This window comes from Prunus dulcis, chromosome 2 (assembly GCF_902201215.1).
Source record: "Prunus dulcis chromosome 2, ALMONDv2, whole genome shotgun sequence".
Lineage (NCBI taxonomy): Eukaryota > Viridiplantae > Streptophyta > Magnoliopsida > Rosales > Rosaceae > Prunus > Prunus dulcis.
In genome coordinates this window covers 16,491,192-16,514,592 of record NC_047651.1, presented here as the reverse complement: position 1 = coordinate 16,514,592, position 23,401 = coordinate 16,491,192, and the positions used below count along the sequence as shown (strand labels likewise).

Here is a 23,401-nt window from a genome sequence, read left to right as displayed (position 1 = left end):
GGGTTCCAAGTATTTGATGATAGATGGTGAATCAAAACCAACATAAATTCCCAATCTGCGTTGAGGGCCCATCTTAGTACGTTGCGGTGGTGCAATAGGCACATATACCGCACACCCAAAAATTTTAAATGTGAAATGTTTGGTTGATTTCCCAATACGAGTTGTATTGGAGAACATTGATTGTTGGCAACAGGCCTCAATCGCACAAGTGATGCTGCATGTAAAATGGCATATCCCCAAGCAGAAATTGGCAACTTTGTTTTCATTAGCAAAGTGCGTGCTATCAATTGAAGGCGTTTAATTAAAGCTTATGCCAAGCCATTTTGAGTATGCACATGGGGAACAGGATGTTCAATATCAATGCCTAGTGACATGCAGTAGTCATCAAAAGTTTGAGATGTAAATTCACCAGCATTATCGAGTCTGATTGACTTAATGGGATAATATGGGAATTGGGCTCGTAATTTAATTATCTGAGCCAAAAGCCTAGCAAATGCCATATTCTGAGTAGATAAAAGACAAACATGTGACCATCGGGTAGATGCGTCCACCAAGACCATAAAGTACCGAAATGGTCCACATGGGGATGAATAGGTCCACAAATGTCCCCTTGAATTCTCTGCAAAAATGATGGAGACTCAACATCAACCTTTGGTTGTGATGGTCTGATCACCAACTTCACTTGTGAACAAGCTTGGCAAAAGATGTCACTTGATAACATAATGTGTTTAGTCAACAAGGGATGTCCTTTAGAGTTGGTGATGATCTTGCGCATCATGGTGGATCCAGGATGACCCAACCTGTCATGCCAAAGCTTAAAAGCATTTGATCCAGTGGACTCTTGGTCCATGATACTATGTGCCTCAATTGTCCGTATGGTTGTGTAATACAACCCTGATGAGAGCTCACAAAGCTTCTCCCGTATACGCTTTTGGGTATCACTGGAGGTAATACAAAGATATTCCATGTTTTCCTCTTTCTTTGTTTCAACATTGTAGCCATTCAAACGTATATCTTTGAAACTCAATAGATTCCTTCTGGAGTTAGATGAATACAAAGCATCTGGAATGGACAGTATTGTTCCATTTGGTAACATAATTTGGGCTCTTCCTGAACCTTCAATCAGATTTGCAGGACCTGATATGGTTGTTACCTTTGCTTTTGTAAGCATTAATTTTGAGAAATACTTCCGATCTTAAAGGATCGTATGAGTAGTTGCGCTGTCTGCGAGACAAATATCTCTGCCATAGCCTTTGTTTTGAGGGCATCCATAATTTACCCCCATTCCACCAAATAAGTAAAATAAGCTGAAATTAATAAAGAAGACAACATTACCACTTTTATTGGATTGAAATTTAAACAACACTTCAGCTAATACATATAGTACATTAAGGAAACAACACTTCAGCTAATGCATATAGTACATTAAGGAAACAACACTTCAGCTAATGCATATAGTACATTAAGGAATTTAATCTAATTCGGACTCATAACCTTCATTCCCTCTTTTAGTAACAAAATCAGAAACATCTAGATGCGTCTTGTTTTGCTGACGTGATATTTCTGATGAGCCATCTATGGTTGGCGGAGCATGATCAATGTAATTTATCTCCACTTTCCTATTCTTAAGTGAAGCTTGATAGAGATCCGCCAAATGCCTGGGCGTACGACATGTGCGCACCCAATGTCCCTTTGCACCACATCTGTGGCAAGTGCTTTCAACATTTCTAGGCACATGGCTCATCTGTGCCTTTCCCTTATTACGGGATGCATTTTTGCCGTTAGTGGATGGACCACTCCTTGGACCTAAACCCTCTGAACGAGCACCACGATTTTTTCTATTTCCTTGCCAGTGGCCACGCTTGCCCCATCGCCCCCGTTTGTGGATATTACCACGAGATGAAGTGGCATTCACTTCCTGAGATGCAGCATTTATTTCAGGAAGTGGCGCTGAGCCCGTTGGGCGAGATTGGTGATTCTTTAATAATAGCTCATTATTCTGCTCAGCTAACAAGAGGCAAGATACAAGTTCCGAGTACTTCTTGAAAATGCTATGTCTGTATTGCTGTTGAAGGAGGACATTTGAAGCATGAAAAGTGCTCAGAGTTTTTTCGAGCATATCCTCCTCAGATATATTTTCTCCACATAGCCTCATTAATGAGGTAATTCTGTGCATAGCAGAGTTATACTCGGACACTGACTTGTAATCTTGAAATCTCAAGTGGGTCCATTTGTATCTAGCTCTTGGAAGAGTCATCGTCTTCTGGTGATCGTATCTTTCACCTAGAGCTTTCCACAGAACCAACGGTTCATCAACCACCACATATTCGCTTTTCAGAGCCTCATGGATGTGGCGGCGAAGAAAGATCATGGCCTTCGCATTCTCTTCAGGCGAAGCATTATTCTCATCTACAATTGTTTGTCCGAGGCCATTGGCTCGTGGATGAATTTTGGCATCCAGGACCCATGATAAAAAGTTGTCCCCGGAAAGGTCCAAGGCAGCAAACTCCAGTTTTGCCAAATTTGCCATCCAAAACTTTAGGCTTGAGATCTGAGACATTTAAACCACTTATTAATATGAATTTCTTTATTCAGGTATATTAATTGATGATAAAAATAAATTGTCATGAATTTGCTGTCCAAAACTTTAGGTTCGAGATCTGGAACATTTAAACCACTTATTAATAGGAATTTCTTTATTCAGGTATATTAATTGATGATAAAAATAAATTGTCATGAATTAAATTGTTTGCTGTATGGATGTTAATCCCGCACCATATTTTAAATGACAGTAAAGGCGTGGACGATAATTCCGCACCACCCTTTAAAGTAGGTTAATTTGCTGTAAAGTAAATTCACAAATTAAATTGCTGTATGGACGTTAATCCCGCACCATATTTTAAATAACAGTAAAGGCGTGGACGATAATTCCGCACCACCCTTTAAAGTAGGTTAATTTGCTGTAAAGTAAATTCACAAATTAAATTGCTGTATGGACGTTAATCCCGCACCATATTTTAAATGACAGTAAAGGCGTGGACGATAATTCCGCACCACCCTTTAAAGTAGGTTAATTTGCTGTAAAGTAAATTCACAAATTAAATTGCTTGTATGGACGTTAATCCCGCACCATATTTTAAATGACAGTAAAGGCGTGGACGATAATTCCGCACCACCCTTTAAAGTAGGTTAATTTGCTGTAAAGTAAATTCACAAATTAAATTGCTGTATGGACGTTAATGCCGCACCATACTTTAAATAACAGTAAAGGAGACAGAGAATAACCACATAGTGTTGAGTTGAAAAAATTTCAGAAATAAAAGGAGAGACTATCGTGCTGATAACGTGTTATAAAATAACCTGAGATATGTGGTAGATTTTGAGCTGAACGTAAAGTAGACGAGACTCAGTATTTAACGAGGTTCGGCTATGCCTACGTCCTCGGAGAGCAGCAGCAGTAACCTTTTCACTAAAAAATAATAGAGCTACAATAGTGTTTACAATATGTGTGGCTCACTGAATTTTCTCTCTGCTCACTTACCCTCTTCTTTCCTCTTCTCCTTTCCTTTTCTTCTTCTCTCTCTTCCTTTCCTTTTCCTCTTCTCTTTCTTCCTTTCCTTTTCCTCTTCTCTTTCTTCCTTTCCTTTTCCTCTTCTCTTTCTTCCGTTGCAGACCTCTTTCTCTCTTCTTCCTTCTCTATTTATAGGCAGCTGTAAATGACACCCGTGATTCTACAATACACATCCGTGAGTGTGCAGCCTCCAAAGTCTTTGCTTAATTTCTTTGTGGGCCCCATAAATGTGGGCTCCACGTGTTTCTTCTTTACTAATATAATAAAGTTAAATTTTGGTGTCTGAAAAAAAAAAAAAAAAAAAAAAAAAAAAAAAAAGAAAAGGTGAACAAATTTTTAGGAAGAAACGTTTGGTTGCAATTAGGAGCAAAATTGTTTAAGAATTTGTCTCGAACTAACATAAAATATTGGAAAAAAAAACCACTCTGGACAACAGTGACTACGAAGTGAAAAGTAACAAAAGATCAAAAGCAGAACCAACCAGTCATGGAAGAACTACAGACTCAAACGCAGTCTGATTCTAATAAGAATCTTCCCCCTCTGAAGACTGAAGCCCAATAAGCAAATAAGCAAATAAGCCAAGAAGCCACACGCGCTCCAGAAAAGCAACCAACTTTTGAGAGAAGCAGAAACAAACAGCAGTCATCAATTCCAGTTAAAGTCAACAGATTGTTGTCATTAAAATTTAAATTATTTAAAAATAAAAAAAAAGCCAACAGATTGATTTGTACTGATATTAAATCATTCAAAAGATTGAGACTTCTTCAATGGAATCCATGGTAGAGGCAGAACCAGAGCCTCAACCACCACCACCACCACCACCATTAGCAGACCTTATTCTCTCCCTAGAACAAGCAACCCACATGGCCAAACAGCTCCCCACCATCTCTGACCCCACATACCTTCTCCATATCTACTCTTCTCTCCACCAAGCCCACCACCACCTCTCAAATTTTCTCTCCACACCCCAATTCCCCCAACTCCAACCGCAGAACTCTCTCTCCTCCGCCACCGGCAACGAGCCGATGCAAGTCGGGGACGGGGAAGATGATGATTTTGATGATGGCGTTGGAGAGGGGAATTCCAGGGACGCAACAATTGACATGGTTGAGGAGCAGATGAGGGATTGCTTCATTAAGAACAAGCGGCCGAAAAGGCGGCTTTCGCCTTCTGCTGCTGCCGTGGTGGAGGATAGGCGGCTGAATGGTGATGGGTTTGTTGGGAGTGTGAAGGGTTTTGACCCTCATGAGTCTAAACTGAGGGCTTTGGAGCTTGTGTACCAGTTTCATGGGTGAGTTGGGTGAAACAGGGGAAAGCAGGGGAAAACAGAGGAGTTCTGTTTTGCATTTGCACTGTGATGATGGATGGGTTTGCAAGAAATGGACACAGTGAGTTTTTGTTGATATTGTTTGTTTCCTTAAGGTTCAGTTTAGAGTTTTATTTATGTTATGGTGTGTGACATGGAAAAGAATAGTATTTCAGAGATGCATACGTTGTGGATTTGATTATTATGGATTTTTGTTGATTTATAGAAAAATGTTAGTATCATGTTCAGTGAGAAAAATTGTTCTAATTTTCAGTATCTGTGCATAAACTTTAATTCGGGTAACTCTCTTATTGGGTTCTTATAACTAACACAAAGGCACAAGTGATAAGTTTGGATGACTTTGCTTGCAGCATTATGCAATGCACAAGTCATAATCATTGTCTGAGCTAAAAAACGTGGTTTATGGTTCAAATGATCCTGTTAGGAACTAGTCCACCAATGATAAGTTCTTTTCCTAGAACTATATAATGAAAATTTTCCAGCATGCTCTATATATTATCGAGTTCGTGTTTGAATGAAATATGCTACAACTCATGTGGTAGAACAGGCTTGCTCAATGTGTTGTTATACTTTAACATCAAATTATGCAATCGAAAAAATCATCCCTGGATAGCTCTTCTAGCCTTGACTGCAAAAACGTTGCAAGAAAGTTAGCAGAACATCTTATGTTTCCCGTTAAAAGCATAATGTATTGTGTCAATATACAACCCTGGCATGCTATTATGACTGACGGTAAAATGGGAGTTTCCTTGTTGATCTCGCTACGAATGAAATCATAACTGATGTATTGTTGGAGAATGACTGCTAAAACCCCCACTGCTGTGTTTTATATGTTAATGCAGTTGAGACAGCAGTAGTTGTGTTGCTTGCTTCATAACAGGAACTTTTTTTTTTGTTCATGCATGAAATTCTGTAATATATTCCAAGAAGCATGATCTTGTTCTTGAATATCGAAATTTAAATACTGGTTGAGAATAAGCTTTTAGTGGAGGAAACTGGGGGCGGTGCCCAGGTTGCTTCAGCTTAGTTAAACAACAGCAGCATCAACCTGCAGCGCAAGAAATATCAGCTCAATTTCAATCATTTGTGGTTAACCAGTATTTGGTTAAAGTTTTGATAGAATTTGTTCTGTTATGTCAATTGAGAAGGATGCACCCCTTTCCCTGGTGATTGATATCATTATCGAGCAAGGTAATGATCACAGCCTTACTATATGAGTAACCTTCTTCCATTAACTAATATGACTAGATACAGTACTCTTTTACAATAACATCACAAAAACTAGTGTTCCTTGATCATTTATCTCTTGAATTCATGCTTGTAGTTTGGTCTCCAAGTTCGCTGCTAAAGCAAATGAAAATAGTATCTGTTTTCAATGCTGCAGTGTCAAGCAAGATAAATAGGGAAGTAGTGATAAGGTCACTGTAAAGTTTTTGCAAAGCCAGGTTACCATTTATAAGTTTGCTTCTTTTAATTTTGTATTTTATTTCAACGAAGAAAGGAAGTTAGTGGCCAATATTACATCATGTAGGAAAAGTGTTTGGTTAAAAGACTGATTGTGTTTTCTCTTCTGCTATATATAGGTCTCTTTCAGTCAAGGTATGAAATTCAAGCCTTTAGACTTGAAAGTATAGCACATGGAACAGGTGCATCTGTTGATGAACTACAGGTTGAAGGGGTTTCTAGTCATAGCGATTTGAGGAAGGTGAATAAAACTTTTGTCGCTTAGTGTTATATAGTTCTTGCTTGAGTCGGCTACAGTAATCAGATTATTTCTGAATATGCATTTTCATGTGTTACTATTGTTTGTTCTTACATGATCATTAAAGTAATTTAGTCATATGAAAATATAAATTTGGTATTCATTGTTGCATGACTAATAGTTCATCATAACAGAAGCTTCAAAAGTTATACGAGATAAATGTTCTACATATTATAACTTCAACATCCTTAGTTTTTTTTCTGCTACACTTGCTTATCTTCATAACAGAAAATCTAGTTGTTAATTGAGAAGTCTCATCCTTGGCCCGAGCAGCTGAAATGAAGTCGGATATAATCTACGCCGTGGCTCATCTTTATGATTCATGTACTATTGTTTGTTTAGTTTAATGCAACTAACATATTTAAGCCAAAAGGAAAGTACATGTGCATAGTTTTTTTCTTGTTAAATTGTGATTTAACAAGATAAAGGGAAAGGTGCCTCATTTTAATTTCTGACCCAAGGCCACTTAAAAGTCAAGGCTGGCTTTGCCTCGTTCATAGTAGTATAGGACGTTGCAAAGTAAAACCAATTTGAAAAACGGCTCATGATGATTCTCTTTGGTTTTCCTTATGGTAGTGATTTGCATTTTCTTATGATTTTCTCTGTATTTTCTTGCTGATCGCCGCATTGCTGAGGTATAATTGTATGAATTTTGACCTTTTAACATTTGAAGGGGGAAAACCTCAAGATTTTGGATTGTTTAATGATTACTTTACGTTTATATGTAGATCGTATGGCCTTGGCTGGCCTATCCATAGGATACTTGATCTGAATGAAACATACCATAGCCAAAATGAAAAACCAGAAGTTACTTGACATTTTCTTGTTCTTTCTTAAACTTGTAAAAAGTCACTTGAGTGTGAAGTACACTTGCAGAATTTATTACCATTATGTCATTGTTGAAAATAGCTCTTTACATCCAACAAAATATACATATACAGCCGCTGGCCTTAGCTAAAAGCTGCTAAGATTAGTTCCAATTTATATAGAAAATGATCTCAATTTAATTTAATGGTTTATCCAATCAGTACTGCTATTGGCACCGAAAACTCCTAATTAGTTGAGAAAGAATTAATTGAACAAAAAGATTTTTCTTTTGTTTTTTTAATATAAAACAGATTTTCCTTTTAGATTGTGTTTTTTTAATGACTTGGAAATCTGAACTAAGATTTGAGCTATGGAAATAATTGCTATTGGTAGACTTGCATGGATAATGTCTATGACTATCATTGTGCTTACTCTATTAGTATCTGTGGAAGATGATGATCATGACCGTCTTCATTTCTCTCTCTACATGCTCCCCAGATTTTCTCCACTTGCTTCTGATTCTAGTGAAGACAGTATTTTCCCTACAACATTCAAGAAAGTTGATAAAATTCTCCACGAGATGAAGGAAAAAGTTGGGTTAGGTGGTCCCAATCCAAAAGATTCATCATCACATACTCGTACCAACGAAAATGTGCATCATCAAGAATAGATGTTCCTGATTATGGAGAAGAAAAAAAACAAGGTTTCAAATGGCTCATACAATGTAAATGTTATGGCTTCCGCTTGCTAAATGGAACAAACAACAATATTCCTACACAAAGCTATGTTGTTGCAGAGCTTAGACAGATTGGTGGTGATGACCATGATGTAGGACTATTTGGCATTTTTGATGGCTTAATGAACTATCAAACACCTGCATTCTTGCAGTCTTATCTCTTTAAGAATATCATAGCGGAGCCTGAATGCTGGTTATCCACTGCATATGCAGTGAGGAGAGGATATCTTATAACCAACAATAACCTTGTGGAGAGAGATTTGAGGTCGATATCGGCTTCAAGTGCTGTTACGGCAATATTAATGAACCACCATGACGAGTGGATGCTGGTGGTAGCCAATGTCGGCAATTCTCGTGCTATTATATGTTGTAAGAATGGTATGGCTAAGCAACTATCTGTAAATCATGATCTTCTTAATAAAATGGAAAGAGGAGCACGTAAACACAGAGTTTCATATTTGCCGATAACGAGACATTTTGAATTGTTTGTTGACACAGACAAAAGGAAAACCTCTGAAATTATTTCAATATTGAACCTTGGACATATAATAATTCCGAATAGAATTTCTTCATCTAATGCCAGAAGTTTAATTCAACCTTCAAAGTTCACTAATGCCAAAAGTTAGTTCACCTACCAAAATTTGCATTGTTGTAAAAAATTAGTTAAACTTGCGCTCTTGTTTGTGTTCTTGGTATGTCGAGGACCTCCGAGGCCCTAGAAAAGTATAAAAGCACCAGGAAACAAAGAAATTACTCAACACATAATAACTAGCAACTCAATTTTCTTTTATTTTCTTTGTTCTTTACTTTCGTTACTGGATTACAATTTGGTAATATTAATGGGATACAAATGTATGCACAAATCATTGTTTTATAGGCAAAAAATGCTTCTGCTTCTGCTTGTATCATACGGCCAAGGGCCCTAAAAACCATTTTTTGACGAACAAGTCCGCCAATGATCCATTTCCTTTCCAATTTGCTCTTGCCGGAAACACTTTTATGGAATTTTGTCCAGCTTTCTCTACAAATTTTTGCAGTTGCTGTTTGAATGAGATTTGCTGCAACTAGTGCGGTAGAACCGGCTTGCATGTGTGTGAAAAGTATCGGCCTTCTAGAGAAACCACAAATGTCATACTTTCACAATCAAATTATGCAACTTCACAAAATCATCCATGGATAGCTCTTCTGGTCTTGACTGCAAAAGAACAATAAGAACAAAAAAGTTAGTAGACTGAATTTCCAGAGGCAGGAGCTTATGCAACCCTTTTCCAACATAATTGGTAAGCAGAGAAATAGCAATCAATACCGTGGCAGGACGACCAACGTTTCCCAAAGCATTTTCAATCTCCATGGGCGTGCATATGTGCTGAAGTGATCTCCTCAACATCTTACGTTTCCCATTAAAAGCAGAATTTACCTGTATCAAAATACAAACAAGGCATCTTATAATGACGGCCCAAAGGAAAGGCAGAGTCCTAATTGATCTTGCTGGCAATGAAATCATCTACACTTGGGAGAGTTCTCAAATCATAACTTATGTAGTTCTGGAGAGAAGTACTAACGGAAGAATTGAGTGAGAATAACAAGAAGATTGACCAAATTTTTTAATGTAAAGACACCGCGCCCTATGCAATGAGTATTCAACCCTAATATCCCCACTACTGTGTGTCAGATATTAATCAGGTTGAAAATGCAGCATCTGCTGCTTGCGTCCATTTACAGGGACAATATATTTTTTTGCAATGAAAATCGGTAATACTAATGATAATCTAAAATGATTGATATTGATTATGGAAATTGGAACAACCATTGAGAAGAAGCTTTTAGCTGAGGAAACTGAGGGGTAGTGTGCAGGTTGCTTCAGCTTAAATTTAACCACAGCAGCATCAACCTGCAACACACACAATATCAGGTCAATCTGAATTTGTGGCTAGTTACAATTTTGGTTTAACTTCCAAAAAAAATGTACTGCTATTTTTTCAACTCATTCAAACAAGCAATATTGACAGTGTTAGAAGGCATATATTTTCCCAAATGGGATTACAAATTCTTACGTTGGGCTGAGGAAAGAATTTTGTCCTTGGAACCTTACATATGAATTGAGGATCTGAAAAGGAAAATGAAAAACAGAACCCAGATTCAGAAAAACAAAAAAGGAACAGAAGTATATACACTTGTATCTCACTGGCATAAAAGTTTATCAGGCTGCAACTCATCCCAGTCTTACACCATATAAAAGTTATCACCCTTTTTTCATAGGTTCTGGTTTGTAGAGGATAAATACCAAATTAATTCCAAACATAGAGATACCTGAATAGAAATTGACGAAGATATTGATGGGCCGGTACTCAGATGTTCGCAAAGATGATTCCACCAGCCGCAAAGCTGTCTCCTCCTGAAATAATTTTACCATTATCGTGATGAAGGAATCAAATTATGAATCATATCACATCCATAAATTACTAGTGATCTAGTTCGATTGCTCTACTCATTAAAGATTTAAATTCATACTCTCTCTCTATCCCTTTCCCTATCCTATTAAGGTGTTAGCTTCAGGCTATGCTTGAATGAGATATACAATCCAGATAACATTACCAATCATGAAAGGATTATTAATACATGGCTACATAATGTAATTACATAACTTGAAACAATTAGAATCATAGATCAATAGAATAATGCCAACCTGGAGTAAGAGTACTACTTCAGAAAAGATGTCACCCATTGGAAGAAGTTGTTTGACAACATCTGTACTTATATTAAAGGGTATATTAGCGACTACCTGCAATCAGATACTCAAATAGGCCATACTTTAGGATATTTGTAAACATGGAGAAAATACCAAGTGTTTCCATTTGAGCACGGAATGTTGCGAAATTAGCAAGCATCATTACGAAGTCAAATTCATTTTAATCAACCAAGAAGGGTACTTACTTTCGCATGTCTTGAATCTGCACTGGATGGCTCTATACTTGCCAACAATGATGACATATGAGAGTGAATGTGACATTTGACAAAGTCCTCTTTCAAAACCTACAGATTACAAAAATAAAAACAATGATGCATAAAGCGCATAAAAACTTCAATTCCATCCTGTTCAGAATCCAAAGATGTTGCTCCAAAGGCAAAGCACTTTTAGAAACATATCAGTGATATCACTACCAAGTTTGTCAGAATGCTAAAGAAGAGCTCATTTCTTGGTAGCATAAGACAGAGCAAAATATGACCAAAATGTGGTTTACCTTGAACCGTTCAGTCTCTGAAAATCTTTCACTCACAAGAGTAGCCATGTGTGGATCCTAAAGCGCATAAAACATTCTACAAATCAGTGTAAAATACTAAAAGCAATTTGTCAAATTTGCAACAAATACCACTCTTCTTGCAGGGCTTCAAATTCAAAGACCCAGGATTCTAATTGGATAACCAAGAAGAAACACACACCTTTTCGATTGCGAGAACAAATGCACCGGCACTAATAAGCACATTAGTCAAAGAACCTGTTCCTGGCCCAATTTCTAGCACCACATCACCTTCTCCAACATTAGCCACAGCAGTGAGCTGCTCGTTGATCTCAGAGTCCAACATATAATGCTGAAATAGACACAAATTAAACAAACTAAGAAAATTCAAAACCAAATCATTCAGAAAATAAACCCGAGGCTGCTTACCATTTCTAACTAAATTTTGGAAAACAAACTTTAAAGAAACATAATTGGAACCAAACCCACATACTATCTTCTACACATTGTCTAAGAACCTACACAAGAACACAGAATTTGAAACATAAAAAAAAACAAAGAGAAAAAAGGGAAAATTTATTAAGTGAGAGAGAGAGAGAGAGAGAGAGAGGAAGTGAAAAACCTGGCCGAGGGATTTTCTAGGGAAGCGGCCTTTGGAGTTGAGAGCAGTGAGAGTGGCATGGTAGTCATCTGGGTTTCCTCTTCCTCCTCTTCCTACTCTTCTTGTTGTTTTACCAGCGCAAGCTCTTATACAACAAAGTGATGATGATGATGCAGGTGTTCGTGCGCCGGGTGTGCTATTGTGCACCGGGAGTGGAGATTTCACTTGAATTAGATTTTCAGTGGGGGATATTGGCGGGAGAGATTGCTGAAGAAGAAGAAGAGGGGGTGAGTTCATGTCTGTTGTTGAGTGTTCACTATTGAGGTTGTAAATTTTTTTATTTATAATTCTTATTTTCCTTCGCAGTTTGTTGGAAGGTCTTTTGAGCCTGGGGCTTTTAGTAAGTTCTCTGGTGCCTTCTTTGGGGCTTTTTTTCATGAGACATTTCCCATTGTCAATTGCTAATTCTACAAATTGTACGCATAGTACATGGATCCATTCATAATCTCATCACTTTTACAGACAAAGCTAGTTAGTTAATTTCTTAATGATAATGCAAATACCAAATTTAGCTAGTTGTAGCTACAAAAAGCTCATTCTAAACAAATTTACAGAAATCTATTATATAAAAGAGTCTTGATTAAAAGTCTCTTGATCTTTTTTCACTAACTTTGGGATTGCTGCTACCAATTTTTTCAGGGCTGCAACTTCCACAAATACTGCCACCTACAACTTCTCGTCCTCCACTACTTTCTTTGTTGCCTTCTTCCTTAAAGACATGATCACCTCTCCTAACCAAAACAAGCGCCAAATGAAGCTGACCATCATCGTCATTCAGATCATCATCAACATTGTCATAATCCTGAACATCACGACAATTATTATCACGATCACAATCACAATCAAGATCGTCTTCCTTAAAATTAGAGTTAATAGCCCGAAATGACCAAACTTGAACCAAATCATCTGTATCTAGATGATGCTTATTAACAATGTGATTCCAGGTATGTGTCAACACAAATGATCGCTTTTTTGGTTTCTTTGATAGCTTCCACCACGCTAAGGTAATATCTTCTTGCTGAAGCACGGGATCTATCAATGAAACCTGCATTTTATATTTGTCAAGTCTAGCCTTCTCATTGCGCTTGAGGAACTTCTTGGGGTTCTTGGATGTGGTTTGCTCTCGAGGTAGCAACAACCTACCTTGGCCTGGCTTTATGTCAGCCTCGAACAAACTCTTCTGTGCCAATAATTGGAGCTTTGTCCCATTCATTTTGCCCAATATCACTTGCTTGAATTCTTCTGGCAACTCATGAATAGGTTCGGGTACGCCTTTGTTCTTGCCCTTGCTTTTGCTTGAATTCATGTTGACCGAAAACTTGACCTTTTTCTTCTTCTTATCAGGAGCAGCAACCCAATCTTTATCATTCTCGTCAAAAATATATCTTCTTTTCAAAGAAGCATTCTTAATAGTCATTGCCTGCTCTTGATGAATTTGATCAAATTCAATACTACTACCACTAATACTAGCACGTCCAGTCGTGCTCATTGTTATCTTTTGTCCAAATAGGATGATGCTATTAATATTAGTAGGTGATGAAGACCTTCGTTTCTTAGGGTGTGGAAAACATTCCTTTACTAAACTGCGACAAAAATTACAACACGTAATTAGTTAATTAACCCATAAAAAAAAATGTCAAGTGTAGAAAAACACAATAAGCTTAATATATGCAGTTTAGTTTAGTTTCTAAAGTAGGAGAAACAGGGATAGTGAGAAATTAAACTTGCAGCAAATTAAGTAATTGGCATGCACAGTGCATAATTAATCATTAACATATTCAGTTCATTATTAATCATTAACATTTATAAATAAGGTAGGGAAAGTTTGAGAGAGAGAGAGAGTACATACTCTGGAATTTGTAATTGAAAAGTCAGTTCTGACCTTTCTTCTGCATGATCAACGAGTAGGACTTGGCAGCCATCATCATCCTCGTCATGACTGCTAGGACTCTCCAATATCGCCTCTTTTCTCGTGATCATCGCTGGCCCGTTTCCTTTTTTCTGAGACAAATTGAATAAATTAAATTAAATGTTAGGAAATAATTGCATAGCTTAGGAAAAAAAAAAACTAAAGAGAAGAATGAAAAGTTACTGAATATGTGATGAGAGAAATTAATACTTACAGGAGTAGTATTGCTAGGGCTAGACGTATCATTCAAGAAATTGAAGTACAAGGAGCTTCCTTTCTTTGGAGATTCTGAAGAATGCTCTTGTTTCTCTTGATGCACCTTGAATATACTACAAATCGTCTCTGACAAAACCTCGAGAGGGGACAAGCCATCACCAAAACCTACCTTACTCACCAAACTCATCTTCTCTTCTCTAATCTTTCTCATCAATGTTATCGATGAAGAAAGCGCTAACCCGTTAACAAATTAAGAGTGAAAAAGGTTAATGTTATATAGTTGCTTAATCCTAGTGTGAGTTGGAAATAGAAGGTTTGGGCTTCAAGTTAATGCCAACCCTAAATAATGGAATGAACTAAGTTTTAATTCCAATACAAACGGTTTGAGGAAACCAAATAAATCTCTGTAACCAAAGGAAATCAGATTGACATATGTGATTAGGAAAGTATGAGTGAAAATGTAACACGGAGAGAGAAATTCTTAATTGGTCCTCAAGTAATCTGCCCAATAAAAATTGGTGACCAAGTCCATAATTTCCTCTCTTTTTTTTTTTTTTAGTTGCCTATTTTAGAATATATTTTAACATTTACCGATTTTGTTTTGGGTAAGTTACATATACCGATTTATAGCCCAGATTATTCTAAATATTGTTCTTGATTCCAATCCCCCTGGCAGCAAATTGGGTTTGATATTGTTTTTCCCTTTCTAATTTCAAAACATTTTGCATGGCCAATTTTTTTTTTGGATGCGGTAATCCCATTTTTCTTTGACAAATAGAATTTTTATTTTTTAATTTTGATAAAAATGCGATAGAATTTTATTAGATCAATAAGAATAAAACGTACAAAGGATTCAAATTGTAAAAGGAGTCATCATGTGGTATAGAAATGTGGGATAAAATGTGGTAAATGTAGCATTACTCTCCTAATAATAATAATAATAATAATAATATGGCAACCATAAATAAAACTTCCTCAGTTATCTTAATTTCTTTTTAATTGATGAATAACTGAAATTTATTTATGGAAAAAACATAAACATGACCCACATTTTTTTTTTTAGTCGCACTCTTACAACTATTTAGTGCCCTCGTTAAAGATTATCCTTAAAATATTAATTAAACCAACAATCAAATAGACATTAAATTATAATCGAGTAAATAGACGAATATATAATTAATAAAATTTAAAAATAGTCTGATGATACTCAAATAAAGAATCAATTTTAAATGCAAATAACAACTTTTTTTTGTTAGTAGTAGTAACATAGGACGATTTAATTACTGACAAATATATATAGCATAGAAAATTTATTTAGTAAGTTCGAATACACTCACAATTAAAAGACATAAGGGTCTCTGGGGTTGGCTCAAGTGGTGAGAGAGGGTGGAGTAATGGGTTAGGATTAGTATAAGTTTACGGTTCGATTCTCGCTAATTTTTTTAATTACAAAAAACAGAGATATAATAATGTAAGTTAATCATGATAATAAATCTAAAAACTAAAGCTGTATATTACTTCAAGTCCAACTTGTCCACTTACATTTCTCATATATATTCCTTTTTTATCCTCTTCCTTTATCATTGAGATGAGAGAAAGAGCTTACAAGCGAGTATACTGTATAGTCTCTATCTAATAATGTATGGAGATGTACCCTTTTAATTGAAGCTTACTTTACAAGAGCATAAACATAAGTCAGATGCTTGATCACCAGCCACTCACCATAAATCATCAAAATCAATCATTGAAATGTTGAGTGGTGCCTTTTGCAATGTCAAATAAGTCATCAGTTTCTTCACTTTCAATCCCAAACGTGTCATCTTTCTCTTGCTCATGTGCTGTTGGTGCTGCTGGCATTGAAGGCATATGCCATTGTGGTGACTGCATAAGTTGCTTTTCAAGCCCAAAAATGTCATCTTGTTCTCCTTGCTGCTCTGCTGCTGCTGGGAGAGGTGATGGTGAAGGCATTTGCAATGGTGGCGATGGCAGAAACTGTGGTTGAAGTTGCCTTTCCTGCCCAAGAATGTCGTTTTCTTGTTGCTCCTTTGGCTGTGTCGGCGGAGAAGGCATTTGCAATGGTGGTGAAAACAGAAGCTGTGGTTGAAGTTGCTTCTGCTGTTGCTCTTCTTGTTGTGTAGAATTATGCAGGAATATTGGGAAATCTACTAAATTTGAATGACCATGATCACCAAAAGTAGAGAAGTTCTTGTTCCCATCAAAATTACTGTCTCTGACAAAGCTCCCCACCTGTCTAAAGCCAGCCAATTCCTTGTTGCTGGTGATCCTATTTCCAATGTGATTAGTATTATGATCATTAGTATAATCTAGCTGGTTGTTTAGAGTTGGTTGCCCATTTTTATAATTTGAATGGTATGGCATTGATGAAAAACTTGACTCATTGCCTAGAGTTGGATGCCCACTTGAGTAAACTTGACTTGGAAAACATACAGAACCTGCAGGGGAAGGTCTAGACATGTGACTATTGAGGTCCTGAACACGGCTTCTGCGTTTTGGTTGATATGCTGTTGAGGTCGAGTACCGGTTCGGGGTATGAGAACAGCCTCCTCGAAAATTTAATGTTGATAAAGATTGGTGTGATGGGAAATTTGATTTTTTGGGACCTCTGGCCCTGGCCTTCATGATTGCTTCTTGTTCCCTCTTCAACGAGAGGCGATATTTCTGCAAAAATAACATTTATAAAGGAGTGCAGAGCCGAGAATGTGTTGATGTTTCTCTCTCAAAAAAGAAACATGGATAACCAAGAATGTTGCAGAAATCACTGACCAAAAAAAGAAGTTGTTTATCCTTATATAAAGTTGAAAATTCTGCATTATAGGTACTGAATCCTATACAACAAAGAAGCAAACCTGTAAATGGCTTGAAACATTTTCTTTCCTGAGTCCAGGGACATTCATATGCTGAAGTATTTTCTTTGGATGAGCACCTAAGTCAAGAAATAAATTAGCTATCTTAGTTTCAATTGCTCCAAGTAAAGTAAAAAATTCATCACAGAACCAATATCAAAAGGGCTCTTACTATCAACTCCTAGCAATCTGACTGCTAGCAAGAATCTCTTATGTAGCTCATTGGTCCAAACTAGCTTTGGCTTCTTTTGGGAAGTTGAATCAGAATTCTCTCTTTCCTCATCTTTGTATGTCCCTTCAGGGTTTTTTCTTTTCAACCATCGGTCTCTCGTCATGTATGAGTCACTCTCCAAGCCCTCATTTGATGTATTCTCCTGCTGGGATTCAGCATAAACACTACTTTCCTCTTCAGTGAGATCTATCACCACATGATTTCTGTTCTTGATGATTGCAAACTGCCATAGGTTTTTTAGGCTGTTGATTGTGAGTGGTTTAACAAAATAAAATACAGCTCCTTTAAACAGCCCACCCAACATAGCATTCTCATCGTCATCATCAGACATAACTGCATAAATAAATAAAAACCAAGTCAGCAGCATATGCTATCAGAGGCCTAACTCCATGAATAAATTGTTTTCTGGTGAGTGCAAAGTAATAACATGAATGGGGTTTTTGAAACTCAGAACTTACTAACAACTGGTACTTTGGAAACTGCTTTCATTTTCTCTAAGAGCTCATATTTATCCATGTCAGGCAAGTGAGCCTCTGTCAGCACAAGATGAAGCTCATCTTCCTTCTTCTTAGCTATGGATAGTGCATCATAGGCTCTTTTGGCTGTCATAACTGCTAGCAAGAGTAAACCAGGAAACTGTTAGAAAAAAACTGTATTTGCAAAAAAAATAAACAAACAGTTAGAGAGAAATAAATTTTGGAAGTCATAGGCTCATAGCATATGTGGCAAATGGTTAGAACTTCCTTGGCAAACAAGGTAAGCATAATAATCCTGAAGGAAATTAGAATTACATGGTTAATTAATTACATGTTAATATAAAAATGAAATGGGTTTTGACTGCGTTTGCAGGGAAAGAAAAACAATTCAGACTCCATAATGAAACCAAATAATTCAACAAAAAGAAAAAGAAAAAAATGTTTACCCTTATACCCCAAGTTATAGAGCATTCTTGATAGTATTGCAAGACATGCAGAATCACCATCAACAACCAAAACACTGACAGCTTCAAGTCTTGGACTAGAACTGTTCACAGATTCAATTGAGATGGCCTTCTCATCGCTCATGGCGTCACCCGGGGGTTATAGTCTTCAAAAAAAAAAAAAAAAAATTTAAAAGACAAAAATAACCCATCATCTCTGTAGTGTTTTGAAATGCTCAATGTGTTGTAACTTACCAGAAGAAAGAGTTGTGTTTATTCTTACAATTTGGCCTTCGATGACATAAAAATATTAGAGCAATTGTTACATAGGCACAAGCTCACAATATCAACAGATCAGATAAGTTGGCAATAGCTTTGAGCATCCATAGCTTTTCAAATAATTTCTACAAGAGAAAGTCAAAAGCATATATAGCATGACAATTATATTGAGGAACGACTGCCAATTATAGAATGAAGAGGTCAAGGGCACTAATGAATTTCCCATGTTTAGAAGATTGTAAATTTTTTCACATGTAAAATGTGTGTTTTATTTAATACCTTCCGTTACACAACCCCCCTCCCCACCTTTGAGTTATATTGCAAAACTGTTGAGGTTTTATATGTTTTCATTAAATCCACGAGCTTTTAAAAATTACACTAATGCCCTTTGAAGTTTTAAGTTGTTTTCACAAAACCCATTACGTTAAGATTCCGTCCATAAATTGCTGAAGCCAAAAAAAAATCTCAAAATGACAAATTCACCTTTATACAAAATGTTACAATAAACGCACTAGAAATCTTGCATTGCTCACTCAAGGAAGATTCAAAACCCTGCAACTTTTGCTCAGCATCTACCCTATATAAATCTAAAATTTAATTACAGAAATTACACATCAGGCTAAGCTCAGTAAGGAGTAGAAGGAGGTGATAACTTTACATCTTCAATTAATTTTTCCTACTAAACAGCAGCAAGAGGCCCAAAATCTGAAAATGCCTTAGTCAAACAAAAGACGGCGTCTTACAGACTTGGGGAGATTTGAGCTTGATGGTTTTCTCTTTTCTTTGCTAGTTTCAGCTCTCTGACTTGATAGAATTTCTCCAGGTTCTGTCTTCTTGGTTAGAATTTCTCCAGGTTCTGTCTCATACACTTTGGCTGAACGGTAGAATTCTGTGATATTTAGCTGGACGCCTCTTGATCCTGCTGTTTCTGGCTTCTCAGTTTTTCTTCTTTTCAATTCTTTCAGTTCCTGCAAGATTTAAGCACAAAAGCTTAGAAGATTTTCCTTAATTTCAACAGGTACGCAAGATGGAAAAGGAAACCACAAATAAGAAAGAAACAAAAAACACATAGAAATGAAAAGGGAAAGAAATCACACCTTCTCCTGCAAAAATCTGTCAACTTCCTCTGGAAAAGCAGCATGGACAAGGTCCATATTTTCATCAGTCAACAAAAAGCAACAACCATTATTGATATCAATCCTAGGAACATCAGACTCATCGAATGGATTAATGGATTCATCAACTTCCACAACATCATCTTGTTGCACATTTGACTCCTCCGGAGGGGCTGTGCAACTGACACAACCCAAAGAAGGTGTGGATTTTTTCCACTTGACCACATAAAATTGATGCCCATATCTTATTTTCAAGCGATCTATGGAATCAAACTCATACTGCCCATATAACAAACTTTTTAAAGGATCTTTAGCCATTTCCCTTAAAAAAATAGTTGATAACATTGGAAGCATCCTCCGGCGAATGTAAGATGGTTCCCACAGCTGATGATAAGCCAAGAAATCAACCACCATTTCAGTTTTTGGATTTTCCCATGATATGCAGGGTCCATCATTTTCTGTGCACAAAATTTTAAAACATTATAGTGCACTGAAATTGACAAGATACATTCACAAAACAACATATGCCAGAAAGAAGCTCCTTTTTCTGAAGAAGACAAAATTTTCTTAAGTCATATTCAGTCCATGCTATTGAAAAAGAATTTATACTAGTTGTACCAGTTTTAGGAAGAATGTTAAAACATACCAGTGAAGTAACCATGGCTATTGCACAAATACATTTCAATAATCGCATCATTCGGAAAATTCGGCTCCAGTGCAATCTTGCTGAGAACTTTCAATTGCCAATTATCTTGCTTCTTCTGCTCCTTTTCTTTACGATCCTGCCATTACCATTGAAAGCTTATACTTAAGGATGCAATATGGAGCACATTGCCGAAAATTGTAACAGACACTATTTGAATTCGACTTGTGACGGGCCCGATATGTTGACGCAAAAAATGCACTATAAAGGATAGGTATCAGAAGGTAAAATAAATGTACCATGTCACAAGAAGAGCAACTGCATTTGAAACCCTCTGATTTTTTCATGCAACCCTCACCCATTGTGGAACTACAATATTCACAGGAAGACTTGAAATGAGTTCTTTTGCTGCCAGGATGCCCACAAAAGGAACAATGAGAGAATTTTCTTTTTAATGAGCTCTCATCTGGACTGGGTACACTATCATCCACAGATCTTATTTCGCCTTGCAAGAGAGAAGCATCACCATTTCCTATTTCACGTAACCTGTGCAAAATTTATAATACAAACTTAACTAATTAAAAAGTTTGAGCACAAAAATTACATTTCAATTAAAATAACTTTTGTAACAGAAACCAAAAACGCCATATATGAATGAATCCATTTAGTATCTGACCTATTCAATATCTCATCTTCACTAAAAGTTTGGGCAATACGAAGAGCTGTATCAAGCCCAATGCCTTGCACCCCATTTAAATAATAGTCATTTCCGACCAAAAGAGAGATGGCAATCAAGTGTTTCCTCTTCAAACCAAGACCAGCTTCGATATCTGACATATAGTAACATTGAAATGGTTCCTGCACAGAATGAGAATCTCTGAGTGGCCTAAAAGGATGGTGGCAACAGAAATGGCAAGAGAAGAGATATGAGTTCGCAGAATAAAAAATCAATATGAAAGAGCAGAATCAATTGCCCAACTGGGGCATGGTTAAACTTACAAAGACATTACTACTTACCTTGGAATTGGATTGAAAGGTTTTTATCACACACTTAGCCCCAAAGAGGAACGCATCACTGTCAGATGTGATGCAAGCATCTACATGACCTTCGGCATCTAACTGGGCACACAGTGCTTCAGCCTCTCCTTTTGCTTTTACTACAGGCATCCCAAGCAGTTCAAGCAGTTCCTATTAAACCACCTTTAGTAAATAACTGATAAGCATGCAAATGCCTCGGCAACAAACCAAAAGAAAATATCTATTATTCACACAGATATAATTACAGATTCTAACAGAATTAAACTGATCATAGACTTTTCAGACCAGGAAAAAAAAAAACTGGTCACAAAATTTTCATCCAGATGTACATGTTGCAAGGGAAAATAATGAAAGCATATGGATAAGCATGAACACTCAGTCTGCTACTAAATCATGAGTCAAATAAAAGGACTGCAATTCGCTACAAACAATCTCATTCATACAGGGTTAGCCAACAAGTGCGGAAAATATGTCAAAGCTAAGACTACTCCATATAATCACCACCACAATTTGAAAAGCCAAAGAATTAAAATGTTCTTGGATGATAAGGGTTCAAGTGGAATGAACTTACAAACTTTGTGGGAAATATGGAAACTTTTTCTTGACATCAAAAAGAACTTTCAAAGCAACCGAAAGAAGAGTTTGCACCAAAGTTCGAAAACAGTACTTGTCAATGCACAAACACAAAATGCAGTTATTAAATTGATAACAAACCATAACATCAGAAACAACTCACCACACATTCTTGAATATACTTTGTAAATGTGCTGTTTCTCTCAACTGAAGCACCATCGCCAGCCACAGGCAAACTTGATGAATCAATACCAGAAGAACGAAAGAATCTTGCAATCCTTGCCTCTGACTTTAGAGGTGACGGACTTCCATCAACTACAAAGACTGGAAATGCTCCAAACTGCATAAACACTGACCGATAGTTAAGCTCACTCTCAATTCAAGGGCTGTAACTTTATCTCAGTCAAGCAAATAAAACAGCATTACATAAAACAACAAAAATTAGAGAGCTTAAGAAATAGTTGGCCAAGTTAAGGTTATTTTTTTATTTAAAACGCAAAAACTCAATCAAATTTCCATTTTTCCCCATATTTTATACATTTAAGTTTATATAAGTAAATTTAAAATAAGCTCACACTGTCAAACAACTTGAATCAACTTTCATATTCCCAAAACCCAAAATGTGTATAGCGGAAAAGCCACAAACCCAACTTTTTTTTCTCTTTGAATTTCTCACATTTTCTCAGAAAACAAGCAGAAAACACAAAAACAGAGAGAAAACTGAACCTTGGAGAAGAGATTGATGGTACGGAAGAAGGTGAGCCTGAGGTGGGGGCTTCGTGCACGGTCCTTGATAGCGGTTTCATGCTGCACGAGCCAGAAGGAGAGGTCGACAGCAACCCGCTTGTTCCTCAAGAAATCAAAACCCTCATGCCGGGCGTAGGGTTTAAGCAAGTCCCAGAATTTACCACCAACACCCATCCCTCTGGAATTTGCAAATATGGGTCTGGCAGTAAAAAGACGGCTTACACATTCATCGTACTAACCGAGAAGGTGAAGGTGGAGGAAGAAGACGACAAGACGGTTTTGTGCCGTTGGGTTGTTTGTTAGTAATGGGTAGGGCTTCTCCGTTCAACATAATTTGGGTTTGGATACAACTAGGTTGGGTTGAAAACATGAACTAAAGTCTAGCCCGTAAAATATTTTATGAATTTGGGCTGGCCGAAAAATCCCTGTCAAATCGGGCCTCCGACACTAACGTAGGGAGAGTCCAGGTACAGGGACCTCGGAAATTGAAAAGTATAGCCGCTCGGCTATACTATTCATTAAAAAAACTGAAAAAGGACCCCAGTAAAGCCGAGCGGATATACCCCTTTTTAATATAGGAAATCAGAGTATAGCCGCGCGGCTATACTATTTATTTTTAAAAAAATTAAAAGAAAAGGACCCCTTTATTTGCATTAGTTTATACTTTATAGATATTAATTTGCTAATTTCTACGTCTCCAAAACAAATATTGAAGAGAGAGAAATTTCACAGTAAATTAATTTGAGAGTTCAATTTTTTCTTC

The 23,401-nt window shown here is 36.8% G+C and overlaps 4 protein-coding genes and 1 long non-coding RNA gene across 6 annotated transcripts; 2 read left to right on the top strand and 3 right to left on the bottom strand.

The window, feature by feature from the left end:
• The first annotated feature begins 4,347 nt into the window (after positions 1-4,347).
• On the top strand, positions 4,348-4,866 carry LOC117618262. The gene has a single exon (XM_034347858.1). The coding sequence runs from the start codon at positions 4,348-4,350 to the stop codon at positions 4,864-4,866; it is 519 nt and encodes a 172-aa protein (XP_034203749.1).
• A 4-nt stretch (positions 4,867-4,870) lies between these two features.
• On the top strand, positions 4,871-8,652 carry LOC117619888. Of its 2 annotated transcripts, XR_004584637.1 has the most exons (4): positions 4,871-6,089; positions 6,223-6,343; positions 6,482-6,603; positions 7,966-8,652. It is a non-coding gene; the product is annotated as an uncharacterized LOC117619888 (long non-coding RNA). The 2 variants fall into 2 exon arrangements; XR_004584636.1 differs by having other exon boundaries at positions 4,871-6,343.
• Positions 8,653-8,953: 301 nt separating this feature from the next.
• Positions 8,954-12,396, bottom strand: LOC117619025 (ribosomal RNA small subunit methyltransferase, chloroplastic). Its single transcript, XM_034348844.1, has 10 exons — positions 12,065-12,396; positions 11,645-11,794; positions 11,446-11,502; positions 11,138-11,236; positions 10,890-10,985; positions 10,514-10,598; positions 10,258-10,310; positions 10,011-10,094; positions 9,510-9,620; positions 8,954-9,398 (listed from the first exon to the last, which is right to left on the bottom strand). The coding sequence occupies exons 1-10, from the start codon at positions 12,338-12,340 to the stop codon at positions 9,333-9,335; spliced, it is 1,077 nt and encodes a 358-aa protein (XP_034204735.1). The 5' UTR covers positions 12,341-12,396; the 3' UTR covers positions 8,954-9,332.
• Positions 12,397-15,965: 3,569 nt separating this feature from the next.
• Positions 15,966-18,388, bottom strand: LOC117618261 (two-component response regulator ORR26-like). Its single transcript, XM_034347857.1, has 5 exons — positions 18,247-18,388; positions 17,783-17,935; positions 17,265-17,657; positions 17,096-17,172; positions 15,966-16,907 (listed from the first exon to the last, which is right to left on the bottom strand). Exons 1-5 carry the CDS (start codon positions 18,386-18,388, stop codon positions 15,966-15,968), a joined length of 1,707 nt encoding a protein of 568 aa, XP_034203748.1.
• A 593-nt stretch (positions 18,389-18,981) lies between these two features.
• On the bottom strand, positions 18,982-22,903 carry LOC117618780 (flap endonuclease GEN-like 1). The gene is made up of 8 exons (XM_034348507.1): positions 22,618-22,903; positions 22,055-22,231; positions 21,298-21,468; positions 20,957-21,138; positions 20,580-20,826; positions 20,284-20,419; positions 19,620-20,095; positions 18,982-19,490 (listed from the first exon to the last, which is right to left on the bottom strand). The coding sequence occupies exons 1-8, from the start codon at positions 22,810-22,812 to the stop codon at positions 19,239-19,241; spliced, it is 1,836 nt and encodes a 611-aa protein (XP_034204398.1). The 5' UTR covers positions 22,813-22,903; the 3' UTR covers positions 18,982-19,238.
• Positions 22,904-23,401: the final 498 nt, after the last annotated feature.